This window comes from Triturus cristatus, chromosome 12 (assembly GCF_964204655.1).
Source record: "Triturus cristatus chromosome 12, aTriCri1.1, whole genome shotgun sequence".
In the NCBI taxonomy this organism is placed as follows: domain Eukaryota; kingdom Metazoa; phylum Chordata; class Amphibia; order Caudata; family Salamandridae; genus Triturus; species Triturus cristatus.
In genome coordinates this window covers 685,939,301-685,955,648 of record NC_140595.1, presented here as the reverse complement: position 1 = coordinate 685,955,648, position 16,348 = coordinate 685,939,301, and the positions used below count along the sequence as shown (strand labels likewise).

The 16,348-nt window shown below is 42.7% G+C and overlaps 1 protein-coding gene across 1 annotated transcript in view; it reads right to left on the bottom strand.

The window, feature by feature from the left end:
* LOC146780092 (polyunsaturated fatty acid lipoxygenase ALOX12-like) overlaps nucleotides 1-16,348 on the bottom strand; it is a 193,821-nt gene that overhangs the window by 138,566 nt on the left and 38,907 nt on the right. The window contains exon 2 of the mRNA XM_085638369.1: nucleotides 4,980-5,178. Within this exon, the coding sequence (XP_085494495.1) occupies nucleotides 4,980-5,178 (199 nt within the window). The remainder of the gene's footprint in view (nucleotides 1-4,979; nucleotides 5,179-16,348) is intronic.

Sequence of the window (16,348 nt, the reverse complement as noted above, 5' to 3'; positions counted from 1 at the left end):
AACGGGAAAGGATAGTAGATTAGAGCCAAGGAACTTATGTGCATATACTGGCTCCGTGGTAAACAAAAATAGCTAATTTTCTCCTTCTCCTTATCCCATTTTCTTTATCAGCGTTTGCCAAGGCATTAAGATACAGACGCAGAACCTTGACGAAGACAGCCACAGCCGTCAAGATACAGAAAAAGGGAATAAAAATTAAAAATGAACGAAAAAAAGTTAAGACTGAGAATAGTCCTGAACAAGTAGGTTTCATTCTATAAACAGAGTGATTTCTCTATAAATGGCACAATCCACCCCACCCCCTACTATGAGTAACTTTAGAGATAATAACCTTCAGTTCTTATGATCAAATACAGGTTCCCTGGGGATCACATGTATTTTGAATGCAACCAGTCTCCTCAAACAAAAAGACCCCGAAAACTGATTACGTGGCGAATCTATGGCCCCATTTTACAGTTTTAGTGTGACTCAGACAAATAGGAGGTATGTTGGACAATGATATATTGGGCAAATATGCAGACAAGCAATGATACACCAACTATAAAGAGACGAGCTAATCACCATTATCTTTTACAGTAATAGCCAGAGTCAAGTAAATCTCTTTTGAAACCCAGAAAACTATACGTCCCTATACTACTACCAGTGAGCCCAGTCGCCTGATACCAGGTAGATTCATGCATTTCTTTCTTATATCTATTAAATGTAGCATGTGAAAAAGTTCCCCAGAATGATAGGTGGATAGATGTAGAACTAGAAGCCAAGACTATATACTCCACTTACCTTTTACCAATTCTGTTTTTCTCACTTTCTTTTCTTTCCATTTAAGTAAACTAGTAATACTACTCAGAGGGCAATGAATTCAGTAGCGCTATTGCTAACCTGACAGTGAAAAGGGTTATTTAAATTAATTACGTGTTGGAGATAAACTGCACATTCTCCTGTGGGATTGATACATGGTATATGATATTACACAAAATTATGTTTAGTAATATTATCTTATTGATTTTCAGAAAATTCAGGCCCCCACCCTTGCCCGTGATTAACACACGTAGCAACAGGTCCTGAGGAAGGTGGCATCTGAAGATTGTTAGGCCACCGAAACGTGCGTCGACCAGATAGTATGAGACACCCCAACGTTTAGTAATCTATTAGAGGACCCAGCGGCTTGCCCTGCCTTGGACAAGCTCTGCAATTGTTGTCCTTCTCTTTTGGGGTGCTGTATGAATGGGATATGTATGTAGTAATTTTAGAGGTGTGATTGGTGTGGGGTTATTCTTATTTTTTGTGAATCATTGATGAAACTCACATGGTTTGATAATTAAAAAAAAACGCTTGTTTACACTCTGTATTTTATAAAAAAGACAAAACCATTTACCAAAAAAAGAGATGAATTGCACTGTATGAGAAAATAATGTGAAGAAGTAACTAATCAAGATGAAACAATGAAAAAATAACTATAAATAAAAAAAGTTATAAAAATGTACACATAGTTGTGATATCTGTTTCCATTTGTACCCACATTAAGTAAAGTAAGATAGGTCTAGAGGGATACTGTTTGGCATAGTTGATATTTTCCTTTTTCCCCCCCTGTTCCCTGACCTCAAATTAACTCACTAGGGGGTTACCTTCTTTTGTATGACCAGCAAGCAAGGAGCAAATCTGGTCTGAATTCAAGCTACATGAAAAACTTTCACTTCAAAGTGCTACCATACTTAGATATTGGTTTAAGTTAATGCATGCCATCATGGGATCAATCATGGGATCAATACCTTCGTATCAATGTTCTAAAACAATCTTGAAAGAATATACTAATCGTAGATCAATAGCAAACGATATATACCCATCTTTTAAAAAAGGCCTTACCGTAAGTTAGTTTTATCAAGCTGTGGCACCATACAACCCAGGGTTACCAGCAACCTGCTATATCATGAGATCTGAAAATACTAGGTCTTTGCTTCTGCTTCAGACAGTCTGATCTGGGATCAATCTCAAATCATGGGAACGCAAGAGACAAAGTCCTCATTGCAGTTTCCGCAGCTATAGAGTAAAGAACTTGACTTACATTATACGCTGCGCCCACAGTCTCTCAATAAGCGTAAGAAACTTATAGCTCTTAATCTTTGCGTTTAGGTCTTGGAACCTGTAAAGACACATTCAGCATTTCCTTTAACCATTTAGATTGTGCCTACTAAGAGGCTTTGTGAAGCGGATCAACACTATAGCTAATAGACTGTAAAAGCTGCAAGACCCAAGCTAAACAACTATCAAGTAATGCCCCAAAAAATATTTTGTTAAGAGAAAATACTCTGTCTCAATTTGCACAAATTTTATTTACTTTTATCTTTTGTTTAAGACATTGATATGGTTTAAATGATCAGGAACATTTGTCATTGAATCCTGTTCAGTAGTTTTAAAGAAATGTAGAGTTTTATAAAGTGGAAAGGTGAGAAACATTTGGTTGGATGAGTTAGAAATAGATGTATTTGTATCATTAGGTGCAAGAACCAATTTGAAATCAGTTTTTTAAAGTAGAGAGCAGGCAAGAGGCACAGTCGCAGCTATCGCCAGACTGGAATTCAAACCATGCAGGAAAAAGGAGAGGTGCCAAACCTTCTCCTGCTGTGCTCCAAATGTGTAGAACTCCCTCCAAGTTCAGCACCGCCTGGTCATTCCCCACTCATGGAAATAACTTAAGACTCACCTCTTAAAGCAACACCTTCTTGCTGCATTAATCACCCGGCTGCCAAACCCACCCAAAGAGATACACTAGTAAAGTCATACTATGTCCTGTAGCCCTGAAGTCTCCCATGTTTATCCTCGTTGCCTCGCACCACTCCCCTAATAAAGTTCTCATGTCTCCTCCACCTCGCTATTCTAAAGTCTTGAAACGAATATACACAGAGGGGTTGAGGCAATAAGGTACCGCACTTGTCAAATTGTATCGGGCAGAGTTTAGGAGTTCTCCACTGGTGCACAGAAACTGAAGTACAGCCCTTCTCTACAGCTTCCAAAATTTGCGCCAGTTAGTGGTGGTAGTGGAACAATGTTAATTAGATTGAATCTGTCTCATATGAATTCGGCACGCATCTCATTTCACTTATAACAGTAATTTTCATCAAAACATAGCACATAATTAACGCATGAAGAGAAGATGTCTGTATTCATTTATTCATTTTCTTCTTAAAAGCACGCCCATTGAACAGTGGTCAAAACAGCCAACGCGTTTCGTCCTACACGGACTTCTTCGGGGATCAAATGTTAGTGTAACAATCCTTAGGTCATAAGAGACTAATATTGTGTAGATGGTTGAAATTATTATCCTTCCGTTCAGAACAAAGATCGAGTTTACGTGCTCAATATACGAAATAGCGTGCTTGGTGTCTGCTTGTAATGGAGAAAGTCATGCCCTTATCCTCAAATGCCATCTCCCTCCTCAGCTCTTTGCACTCTTGAAAGACCTTTCCTCTCTACTGTACTCCCGAGCTCCCGACCATCTTCTTCACCATTCATCACCCACCTACATGCCCCATTACGGAGTGCAGTGCACCATGAGCTCACCCTTGCCCCTCTCGCACATTCAATCTAAAACTCTTTTTCACCCCTTTCTGTTACGCTGTGTCCAGGTTTGCACTGTATAAATTACATAATACATGAATATGACCCTGATTGGTCAAGATCACTGAACAATTCTTGGATCTACAATTTCAGTTTGAGAATGGCAAAGCAGCCGATTTGTTAACTGGGAGCATAATTATAAAGTTCTGCAGTTACCAGAATAAATTCAAGAACCGCGTTCTAGAAAGAAAACTTGGGTGGGGGGGGGGGGGCAATGAATGAAAGCACAGCACCAGCCTGTGAGATTTTGGGAATCAATAAGGAGGTCTCAAATAATTCCACATAAAGGCCAGTTCTTGAAATCGCAAAAAAAACCTTAAGCAGATAGTTAAGGGTTCCAGAACATAAAATATTTTACAAAAAAAATGTATTATGATAAAACCTCAAATATTCATTATCAAGGGGTTGGTGCCTAATAATAATAAAAAATAAAAAAGGATAGTATGTTTGTTCGTCTGTGCATCTGTCCTGCTTCAGTGGCACAAATGAGGAGTTTAGAGGTATAATCAATGCTGAGTGGTTATTGGACGCTCCAGGAGAACTGGATGTTTCCATCTAAAAACGCAGAAGACAGCATTTTATCAAACAGCTCCTCTTCAGGTGCAGACCGTTTTCACGCTTGCCCCTTCGTTACTCTATTATACCAAAATCCCTTGCTTGGGTGTATCAAAATATCCTCTTCTTCACTTGCCGCAGCTTCAGAATGCTACCGCATAATTATGGACAGCGCTGGGACCACATGTGCCTGCAAATGTATTTACTCTACTAGCTGCCAACCTCAGAAATAACTAAAACATGTGTTGGTGCACCCTGACATCAATGTGAAGGGGCAACAGTGAAAATTGTAGTTGCACCAACACCCTAAAGCTGTTTCAAGCATGCCTTCAAAAGTTCAACTCTAAGGTGTAAGGTGGTATGTGCTGGTTGCCAGTCAATCAAAGTGCTTGCTGCAAAAGCCTGGAATCCACCTCTTTGGACATATAGAAGAAGGAGCAAGGGTTCCAGAACTCAAGGAAAAATTACATTATCCTGTTTTGGTGCTCCTCCTTCCCTAGCAACAGGGCCATTCTTCAGGTCTTTTGCAGAAATAGGAACCACCTAGTGGGGGTCCGTAAGGCAGCTGCCTACTAGAGCCGGCCTGGACAGAGGACTGCAATAGTTTCAGGAAATAATTGAAGCCTTACCTTTTCAGATTACCACTTGATGTGATCTCCAATTCTCACTCACTTTCTATTTAAAGGTCTCTGATGTCTTTTATCGAGGGCCAGGAATCCATACTATGGCAGCTGCGGTGCTCTATAAATATGCTATAACGTAACACATCCTGGTACAATAAAGCAATCAAAGAAATGAGAAATGCCTACCAGAGCCCTCAGGGATGCGTATGGTGACGTCTCCGACGAACCAGCGGTGACAGGGGAATTCAAAGGTGTGTCCACCTGGACAAGTCACACTCACATGGCGGCAGAACCAGTTATCTTCCACCCAGAACCGCTGCTTCTCCAGCAGCACAAACTGCAGCGGGCCGAGATCCTGCTCACACGCCACCTCATAATCATCCACCTGAAGAGACAAAAAGGCTCCTTACTGCTCCTGTTGGGGTTTGACATGGACACTGAGAAGCCAATAGATGATTCCCCAAACACCCTCACTACACCCAGGACTAAATGAGAGGGAGATATAGGGGACTGCCATGACAGGAAGTGGGAAGAGGCGTTAGGAGGCTTTCAAGAGGTTGCCATAAATACAGGGTTTTGATTGATCTACTTACGCATTTTGCACCATTCGTACTACTCTTGCACCACAGTCGGGGCCATGGGCCGCTGTCAAACGGATCTGTCTTTGCGACTGAGGTGAAAGGGGCACCTTCTTCCATATTATATGGTCATGTACGGCTGTGCAAATGTTTTGGAAAGATCCTCAGAGAGTTATGGGAGAGGTCACAATGGTGGCGCCCCCAGACACAGCGAAAACATGTCCCTGCACATTTGGGGAGACACTACGTTGTGGCATTCACTGGGTTTTGTGGTCGCTAAATGAAACATTGCACGTTTATGGGGGGCTGGAGAAGCCCCGACGTGGTGGAGTGGGAATGGGACATGGATGGATGGATGACAAATAAAAAATTGATTTTGGGAGGGGATGTCCACACAAATGGAGAAAGTCTGGGCCGAATGGCACTCCCATAGCGGCTTAAACACTGAATCGAGCTTGAACCGTGAGGGTCTTGATCAGGGCTCCCCCTAACATTGGGGAAAAGTTAATCAAGGCATGGGGTTCACTAAATTTCTTACTGCATATATACTACCTGAAAAGGGGCCTCCCCCTAGTAATGGCGCACATAAATATTATATGATGCACTGCTGCTAATTCTTTGTTGTACTTGAAAATGCAATAAAAAGATTGTTTAAAATAAAAGAAATGGACACTGACACAGGGAAGAAGTAACATCAATGGTGTATGTGTGTTTGGGCGTGTACCTGTGTGCCTTTCTCTATCATATAAGGGTCGAAGGCGGATTTGTGGTACATTATGTGAAGATACTTTTTGCCGCCTTTTTAGTTCTACCCTCTTGTGTGCACCTTCCCCTCCTCCCAGGTGCATGTGCCACACCCTTCCTTGTTCTCCACCAGCAAAATGTTGCCAGAGGCATCGTTGAGCTGCTCATAAAATGAATTACGAGGTGGCTGGGAAAGATCCAATTACGGAAGTATTGTGACATTTTGGAAACAAATTACCACACCAAAGAGTAACTAAAGGAAGAAGTTTTAGAACATGTAGCAATCTTAACTAAACCGCACTGTAATACTTTAAATGGCTTCGTGCTGCCCTTCTGTCAAACAAAAAGTCAATCATAGTGTACCTCGTAACCTGCAAAGCACGAGGAGAGAGTGCTATTTTGGGGGGGGGGGGGGGGGGGGGGGTCACTTAACTTGAGAGGGAGTGTAGTTTGCAAAATCATAGGAGGGCTCTCGAATACACCCAGTCCTGTGCAAAATGTATTAAGCATGTTTGCTCTATTGGGGTTTCAGGCAGTAGAAAATGGGCATACAACGAACTACTTAAGACAAGGCGATAAAATGGCACCCATCATAGAGAGAAATTGAGCAAGTTTGAAGATTATAAAGAGGGGGTAATCATTTTCCTTATTCTCTGAAAGAATTACGCTTGCTTGCAGAATTCCACCTGGAACGCTGCACCAGGTGCCGGTTCCCAGACACACTTCTGGGCATTTCGTGTGGTATCTCTTAATTTGAGCGGGTGGTTTCCGGTGCTCGGCACCAGCACTTAATTGGCCACACCGGCTCTTATAACAGTCTGCTCATGGTGGCATTGTTTGTCAAATGTAGAGATGAGCACAACAGTTGTGTATTAATCCCATATACATTAAAAACAATGAACACGGGGGGCGTGGCTTGGACGCCGAACAAGATGGCCGCCTGAGACCGGAGCTCTCCTACGCCGCGGCGGACTTTTCATCTCTTCGCCGCTATCTGCGACCGTTTCGGCTGATTCCTTGCGGCTCCTTTAAGCGGATGACTTCGCGCTGAAGATGTGACCGCCAGACTTCGTCTCTCAGCAGTTTTTGGCCCGTTCTTGCCTCTCGATGTAAGTCCCTCAGCGCGGCCGCCATTTTGAAATATGCGCGATGTGTGCGCGACGCTGAGGTGACCGCAGATATGCTCTCCTTGTTCTTCCTCCAGACACTGGACTTTATTCTTAGCAACTAAGGACCTCTCCTTTGTGTTTTGTGCTCTGTCATTGCGCTATGCCTGCAAGTTATTCCTCATGTCGATGCTGCTTCCTGAGAGACCCCTGCGTTCATGTTCCCCTCGCAGGCTGTTACGTCTGCTGTGCTCTTTTTTGATGATTTACTTCAGACTCAAGGCGTAAAACTCACTGCATCCCCATTACGTCTACGTGCTGGGTTTTTGCTGCAATTCTTTCACCAAGTCTCAGCGCATATGGCATTCGCGCCCATTGGTGATCTCCCTGTTACTACTGGAAGCAATCTTTACTCCTGTTTGCAACACCTCTGAGTCTTGGGATTCTTCATGGTTTTTGTTGTTGCCCCTTATTGCTCCTGTTGACCGCTGTGTTTTCCAACCAAACATATTGACATTCTTTGCTTTTTGAGTACAAGACTTTGCGTTGGATTGCTTCTTTTTCATCCTGTCACTGGCACGTTCAAGCTTCTATGGGCAAGTTACGCAACCCAAAGTTTGTCTTTGTGCCCTCGAAGACCCCACCTTCCTCCGCCTCTTCTTCAACGGCAGGTCACTCTTCTCATCCTTCTCCCACAGATCAAATGGCGACGGCATCCTCCAGCCGTTCTTCTCCATCACAGCCTACCTCTAACAAGTCTTCTCCTTCCTTACCTAAGCGCTTGAAGCAAGACTCTTCTCCTCCTCCACCTGAGTCACCTCCATCCCCTATATCTATGGAGCTGATACTAGAGGAGATTCACGCTTTGCGTCCGTTTGTGGAGGAGACCAATACCAAGATGCAGCTTTTTGAGGCTAAGTGGTCAACTATGGAAGTTCGTGTTTCTTCCGTGGAGCAGCAGGTTACAGAGATTCAGTCAAATTCTCAGCGCATCTCCTCTCTGGAAAAATCTCTTCTCGCCCTCCAACAGCACACTGAGGATTTGGAAAACAGGAATAGGAGGAACAACCTACGCGTTTATGGCCTGCCGGAGTCCTTGGAAGGAGATGATCCGGTTACGTTCTTCTCCTCTTTTCTTCTGAAACTTCTGGACCTTCCTGCTACTACCTCTCTAAGTATCCAAAGAGCTCATAGACTTGGCCCTCGCTCCTCCTCCTCAACCAAACCGCGAGGGGTCATCATCCTCTTCCTCAAGTTTACTGATCTTCTTCTGGTCCTCTCTACAGCTCGAGCAAAGCGCCAAGTGTCCTGGATGGGTCAGAGAGTTTTTCTCTCTCAAGATGTCTCTAATGCCACTGCTGCCAGAAGAAAGGAATTCTTGTCTCTCCGAGCTCCTCTGCGCTCTATTGGAGCTAGATATGGTCTCTTTCACCCCTGTACCTTCAAAGTAACTCACCAAAACAATACTTGGACCTTCCAAGATCCAGCTGAACTCAAGAATTTTATTCACATTCAGACCAATGCTGGCAAGGATACATCCAATCCTGCTACTGGTTGATTATTTAACTTTTTTGTCTCTCTCCTTGCAGGTTTTGCTGATATATTCTTATCTTGGTTTGCTTTTTCTCCTTTTGATGTGATTCTACAGTGGTTGTTGGTTTGGGTTCTCTGTTTTTCATATAACGTCTGCTTTTGTGTTTTCCTTGACATGATTTTTGTATAACGTGTCTCTTTTTCCCTCCCTTAGATTGCTCGATCCGCTCTTTTGTGTTCCTCTTCATCTCATACGAGTAGGCCTGGGCGAAGCACTACGCTACGCTCGCGTAGTTTGCGAAGTTCGCGCTACTTCGCACTACGCGAACTGCACGTAGCACAGTGCGAACACGCGTAGCGTAGTGTTGCGTAGTGCTGCGGTAATTTTTTGCTTGCTCGCGGCCCTCAACGTCAAGTTGGCGACCGCGAGCAAGCAAAATGACATCCCGGCGAGAGTTTTTCCTTGTTCGCGATCGCGAGCATGGAAAATAAACCTCCCGGCGAGATTCCCAACGCGAGGAGGTCAGGTTTCTCATTGCGAGAGGTCGCGTATGCTCGCGACCGCTCACGATGAGAAACTACCAGTTCGCGTTGAGAAAGCTGCCGCTCGAGTAAAAATCTACTCGAGCAGCAGAAAACTACAGCTCGCACTGTGCAAGATGCCATTTTCAATGATTGCACAGTGCCGGTTGCTTGTCCGCACTGTGCAATCATTGAAAACAACATCTTGCACAGTGCGAACATGTTACTACGCAGTTCGCGAAGTGCTACGCGTAGCTCGCGTAGTGCGCACTTCACTTTGCGTAGCTTCGCGAAGTGCTACTTCGCGAACTACGCCCACCCTTACATACAATTCGTCTTTCTCATCTCCCGTCCTGGTGCGGTGTGTTGTTCTCCGGCTTAGGAGGCCGTTCTTGTCGAATCCTCCCATACCCCATCGTCATCTTGTCACCTCCTTTTTCCCCTTCAGGTATGTTTTCCTCAGTCATCCGTTTTGGATATGTACTGTCTCTTCTTGTACTTCTTTTTTCTTCCCTTTTCCCCTCTTTTCTACTCTTCTCTTACTGTATCTCTTGAATTTATTTTGTCTTGCTCTTTTCTTTCATTCATTTGCTGTTGTCCTTTATGGCGTTCTTGTTTCTATGCCTTTTCTGTGTTCCTTGCACATTTTATTGTTTTTAATTCAAAGTTATTTCATGGAATGTGAAAGGTTTTGTTAACCCTATTAAACGACAGAGAGTGCTTTCCCATCTAGCCTCTTATACTCCTGATTTAGTTCTTTTACAGGAAACTCATCTTTCTGAGGCGGAGTCTCTTAAGTTGAAGAGAGGCTGGGTGGGAACGGTCTTATTCTCTCCTACATCTAATAAAAAGAATGGTGTGGCCATTTTGTGTCACAAGAAACTCAAGTGTAAAGTTCTTTCTCAAGAGAATGATGCTGATGGTCGTTGGGTCTTAGTTAAGCTGTTAATCAATTCTGTATCCTTGACTGTTTTTAATGTTTATGGTCCTACTCATCCCGATTGTAATTTTTGGCCTCTAATTACTTCTAAATGTTTTCAATACAGTGATTCCATGTTCATTTTGGGGGGGGATTGTAATCAAATTGTTGACTCGTTTCTTGATCGCAAATCCTCTGCCCGCTTTACCCCTCACAAATCACATACACAATTTCTTGACACTATTTCTAAATCACACCTTCTTGACTCATGGAGGCTGTCCCATCCTGACACTCTAGACTATTCCTTTTTTTCTCCTCCTCATGCCTCTTTCTCTCGGATTGACTACATCTTCCTTTCTCAGTCTTTCTCAAAATCTTCTGTCCTCGTCTATAGAGCCGATAGTTATCTCAGACCATGCTCCCATTGTCACAGTTCTTGATCTTCTCCCTCCTCAACCCAAATCTTCTCGTTGGCGTTTCAATAATTCTCTTCTTCTGGATCCTCTCTTTTGCTACAGAATTCTTTTTATTCCATTCTGATCCCTCTTTAGCCCCTCATGTTCTCTGGGACTCTTTTAAGGCTACCGCTCGCGGTTTTGGGATTGATTTTGTCTCAAAGAAAAAGAAATGTTATCTTAAGAAACAGAAAGACCTGCTAGCTAATATTAAATCCCTGGAGCATAAATTCTACACTTCCTCTACTAAAACTATTTTACCAGACCTTATACGCGCCAAACTCGATTTTAACAAAACCACTACTGATAATGCTTCTTCAATTTTACTACGGAGCAGTGCGCGCTACTACGGAGGTCGCAACAAATCAGGTAAACTTTTGGCCAATTACCTTAAGTCTCGTAGGGAGCGTAATTCTATTGATTCGATTTATTCCACCGATAATCTTCTCTTGCATAAGGAGCAGGATATACTCGCCCAATTTCAAGGTTTCTACCAATCTCTTTATACTCCTGAGTCGCCTCCATCTGCTTCTCTTATTCAATCCTACTTAGATAATATTCCTCCCCCCTCCACTTCTCATCTTAACTTCCCTGGTCTTGAACTTGATCTCTCTATTACCGAACTGGATAGCGCCTTAAAGTCTTTAACTAAAGGTAAATCTCCGGGTCCTGATGGTTTCTCTGTGGAATTTTATCTGCATTTTTCAGATCGTCTACTTCCTAAACTTCTCTCACTTTTCCAGTCCTTTTTTACCTCTGTCACAGCTGCCGGTACTTTTCACGAGGCTACGATCTGCCTTATACCTAAGGAGGGTCGCGACCCCCAATTCTGTAAAAACTACCGATCAATATCCCTAGTTAATGTAGACTACAAATTATTTGCTAAACTTCTCGCCTTACGCTTGGATCCTCTTCTCCCGCATCTCATTGGCAAGGAGCAGTGTGGTTTTGTCAAGGGCAGGCTTACCTCGGATAATTCCCGCCTTTTCCTCAACGTCCTAAATAAAGTACCTTCTCTCAACATTTCTTTAGCCGCCATCTCGGTTGATGCTGAGAAAGCTTTTGATAGAGTGGATTGGTCCTTCCTGTTTGCCTCCCTGCGCTGGCACGGTTTTGGCCCTAATTGTATCTCTTGTTTCTTTACTTTATTCTGCACCTAAGGCGTCTGTTTTAGTCAATGGTCATCTATCCCCTTATTTTCCCCTACAGCGCGGTGTCCGTCAAGGTTGCCCTTTGTCCCCTCTACTTTTTGTTCTGGCCTTAGAACCATTTCTTACGTCTATTAGAAATAACATATCTATTTCTGGTTTCCCTTATGACAAGACTCATTTGAAACTCTCTGCGTATGCAGATGACATTCTTTTTTTTATTTCTGACCCTGACCAACCCATTCCGGCCTTATTGCTTGAGTTTAACTCCTTTTCCCAAGTTTCTGGATACAAGATCAACTCTGATAAAACTGAGATCCTCCCTCTTACCAAATTTTGTCTCCCTCATCAGTTCTCGACCACTGGCTTCGCATGGAATTCCTCTAAAATTAAGTATCTTGGAATATGGTTCTCTAACTCCATCTCTTCATCTATTCGGTTGAACATGTCTGCTGTATTATCCCGTATTGATAAATTGTTCTCTTCTTGGAATCCTCTCTTTCATGGTGGGGTCGGCTGGATTCGATCAAAATGATGATATCTCCCATTCTTATATACATCTTTTCCATGCTCCCCATACATATCCCTGATATCTACTTCAAACGCATCGACTCCTGTCTCTCTAAGTTTCTATGGAATCATAAAAAAATCGAGAGTTGCTCTAGTTGCTCTTCGTAAACCGAAATCCAATGGCGGAGTCAATTTTCTGGACTTCCGTCTCTATCATAAATCTTTTTCTCTCCGTCAGGCTTCTAATTGGCTTGTTCTCGCACCCTCCCCTCTTGCTCCTCTTTGGCTTTCTATTGAACGCTCACTCCTCTCTCCTTTCTCTTTATCTGAGGTTGTACATTTCTCTGCTAAGAACTTAACCACTCCTCTACCCCTGTTCAAGCACACTTCCTCTCTTTTATATGCTCTGGTCCGTCCTGGTCCTGTTTCTCGTGAATCCTTTTTGGCTTCCCCTATCTGGTACAATTCGCTTATTCTCCTCAATAATCGTCCTATTTGTTGGAATGTGTGGAGATCAAAGGGTCTGATGTGGGTTAACCAACTTTTTGATGGTCTTCTTCCATGTTCTTTTCCTCAATTCCGACTTTTGTTTCAATGCCCGCAATCCTTTTTCCGCAGATTCACTGTCCTCATGGCCATCATACTTGATGTTTATTATTCCCTTCCCTTGTCATCCTCTCCCGTATCTCATTCCCCACTTCTTCAGCTCTTGTCTACTCTCCCTAAAGCCTCTCTTATTTATAAATTCTTCTCCTCCCCCAATCCGACCCGCCCGAAATCTAAATTGGAATGTGCTTGGGAGTTGGATCTGGGCTGTGACTGGCCTATAGCTGTTTGGGACCAAGTTTGGTCCAGGTCCTTAAAAATTTCCCGTTCTGCTTCACTCACTCAATCTATGTTTTTTCTATATCACAGACTATATCTCTCTCCAGTTTCTATTTCTCGCTTTTCTCCTGATAAGGACTCTAACTGTTGGACCTGCGCTGCCCCTAATGCTGATCTTTTTCATCTATTCTTTCTTTGCCCTTCTGTTCTCGTGCTCTGGGATCAGGTGTGGTCTTATGTCTCTCGTCTATTTTCTATCTCTACTCCATACTCTATCCCTCTTCTTTTTTTAGGTAGTATTTCTGACACTCTAGATATTCCTTCACACTCCTCTGGTCTATTAGATCTTATGCTGGCTCTGGCTTTTCAACACATTTCTTCTAACTGGAAGGATCTTTCTAAGCGCTCTATACAATGTTGGTGGAACTCTCTCTGTCATTATCATAGGCTCGATGTGCGTTTTGCCGCTGCTTCCACCCCTACCCTTAATAGAGATTTATTCTGGTTGCCTCTCACAGCCTATCTTGACCGCATGGCTCTGAAACGTATCTCTCCTTTATCCTCTGAGAATTTTAAGCCCCCATGAGCGACTCTTTCTCTGTCCTTCTTCTTCTTCTTTTACCCTTCTTATATTTTTTACATTTACATTTCTCTTTCCTGCCTTTAACTATTCCCTATCCTCGGCTTCCTTGCTTTTTCTATTCTACCTAGTCTTTGTATGATCTCACTTTCTATTCTCCTTCTAACGCCTCTTACCTCTTTCTTTCTTCTTTCCCTTCCTTCCTTTCTCCTCCTTTTTTCTCTTTTTCCTCCTTTTTTTCCTGGTTGCCTTTAAAACTTTTACAAAATGCTTTTTAAGCTTCCTTTAGGTTTCTTATGTTAACACATGAGGATTCACTGTTTTTTCTTTTTTTGATTCTACATGGACAATGTTCTTTGTACGATCTGTATTTCGTTGTTCTCTCTACTTTTCTTTCAATAAAGCATTTCAAACTGAAAAAAAAAAAACAATGAATACCTGCCGACTAAGCCATTCTTAAAGTTTTGGGGGCCTGGGATGGTCTGAATTGTCAGACGTGTAGGGGCGTGATGGCAAGTAGTTGTGCTGGTACTTTTATTGGCAATGTTGTTGGCAGGGGCAATGGGTGGTTTAAGTTGCAATGCATCATGCAGAGGGCCCCGGCACTTATGTTTTTACAAATTAAGCACTGCTCCTGTGGTGTCATCCACCCATGAGGAATTCTGAATTACTTCGATTTAAACTCGGGGAAAGAAGGTCCCTTTTGTAAACGCACATTTTTTTTATTTTTCTGAAGGTAAAACATTTTTCTCTGTGGAGAAAGGCTTGCTCCTGCACTCCCACCAAATGCGGGGGTGATCCGTTGACTTTACTGCCGTTTCTAAGAATCCGAGAATTCCTACATGCTTGTGGGCGTTCCCAAACTTCTAGGGCAAACCACTGCTTTCAGAGACGCCTCATCACCCATAAACTGGGAGTTGGGCTGCGGATTTCTCCCGACTGGTGGTGGGGAAATAACCAATAGTACATTCATTTACACCGGTCGGTAATCAAAAGTCCTGACAGGCATAACTTGAGGTATTTTCAGACGCAAACGTTCACGGCAGAACATTCCTTTGTGGTTAGAACCCCTGTGCCTCGCGCAGGCTGGACACCACCTACAGTCCAGACTTGTTCAGCCAAGGGAAGCAAACAGCATGCTTTCCCGCCCTTTCTGAATCTGCGCATGCGTGTGCAAGTCTAGACAAAAGTCAGAAAAGTCTTGCCATGGTCAGGCTGAAACTTGGCAGGGGGAAAATAGCACCATCCCAGGAGGCAAAGGTAACCAGAGAGACTCCGTCTGGTCAATATTTAACCAGCCTGCCAAGTATTTTTAGGCCAAGTCCAGTAAAAAAAAAAAAAAAAAAAACTGGGATGATCAGCAAATGTGAGCATTTTTACCCATTTTAAATATAACCTAAAACAATAAATATAAGAACAAAATTGATAAGAAATTATTGTCATGCTACATAAGCTGTTGGGAAATTATTTTTAAAGCTCCGAGGGGCCCGCATTGCCATGTTAAAAACAAAGACAGAGGCTTTTACAAAGTCAGTTAAAATACTAGACTCACGCCGCTCCAGGTTCTCCTGCAGGGCATTTATTTTCAAGGGCTGGCCCCAGCCATAATATGAAGGTAGGTTTTAGGAGACCAGGGCTCTGATCTTTCCAACCCAGCTGTCGACTAATCTAGCTTGCAATGTGTGTTGTGTATGTACAGTACAACTATGTGCAGGGCTCTAACCACAGTGTCTGCTTCCTTCCTTCTATTCTTCCAAGCTGCTACTTGTCCCACCCTTATTTCCTCAGCAACTATTGACTCAACTATGCAAGTCCAGTGCTCTGAAGCGCCAGTGGGTGATATTTAAGCATTAATGAACACATTTTAAGCAAAGGTCTTAGCAGCCTGAAAAGTCAAAAAAAGCTATATTTTTATTAGATATATATATATATATATATATAACTCACACACACACAAACACAAATTCCCGTTTCCTGCTTCCTGAAACGGGAAAAGGAACGGACCACAATTGCTGGTGCAAAAACTGACTTCTTGCTGCCATGCCCCCATAACGCATTTCAGCCTAGAAAGGCTTTGATAACATGACGCCACTGCATTGTGGGACAAAAGCATTTAAAGTGACAAGTGCTCACTTGTGGCATAAACAATATAAACAGACTGCTCAAGCATCCGAGTCTATAGTATCTCAATTAAAAACACGATTCCAAGTACATGATTATAGCAATTTCAGTAAAATACCTAAATGCATATTATTAAAAATACATAGGATTAAAATGGATAATGTCGTACCCATTACATTAAAAGACGTGAGAATAATGTTGTTACCCCTGACCACATATTATGAAACCACATATCTAAAAAAGAAACCTTTTAATTTTCAGAGGCCCTCTCCGGGATATATAACACAAGCGTCGTTTCAAGTGATGTACAAATCCAATAAAGGAGGTTAATATTAAAAAAGGTGTGTTTAATAATAAATTGTTATTAGGTCTGCCATTACCCAAGAACAAGTGATTTTAGTAAAATTCTACATATTTTTAGTTATAGGAGTGATCAGCCTGACCTCTTCATCCCATGGTCTGCTGTTGTGTCTTTCACAGGTGCAATGGATAAGCCAACTTAAGCCACTGGCTT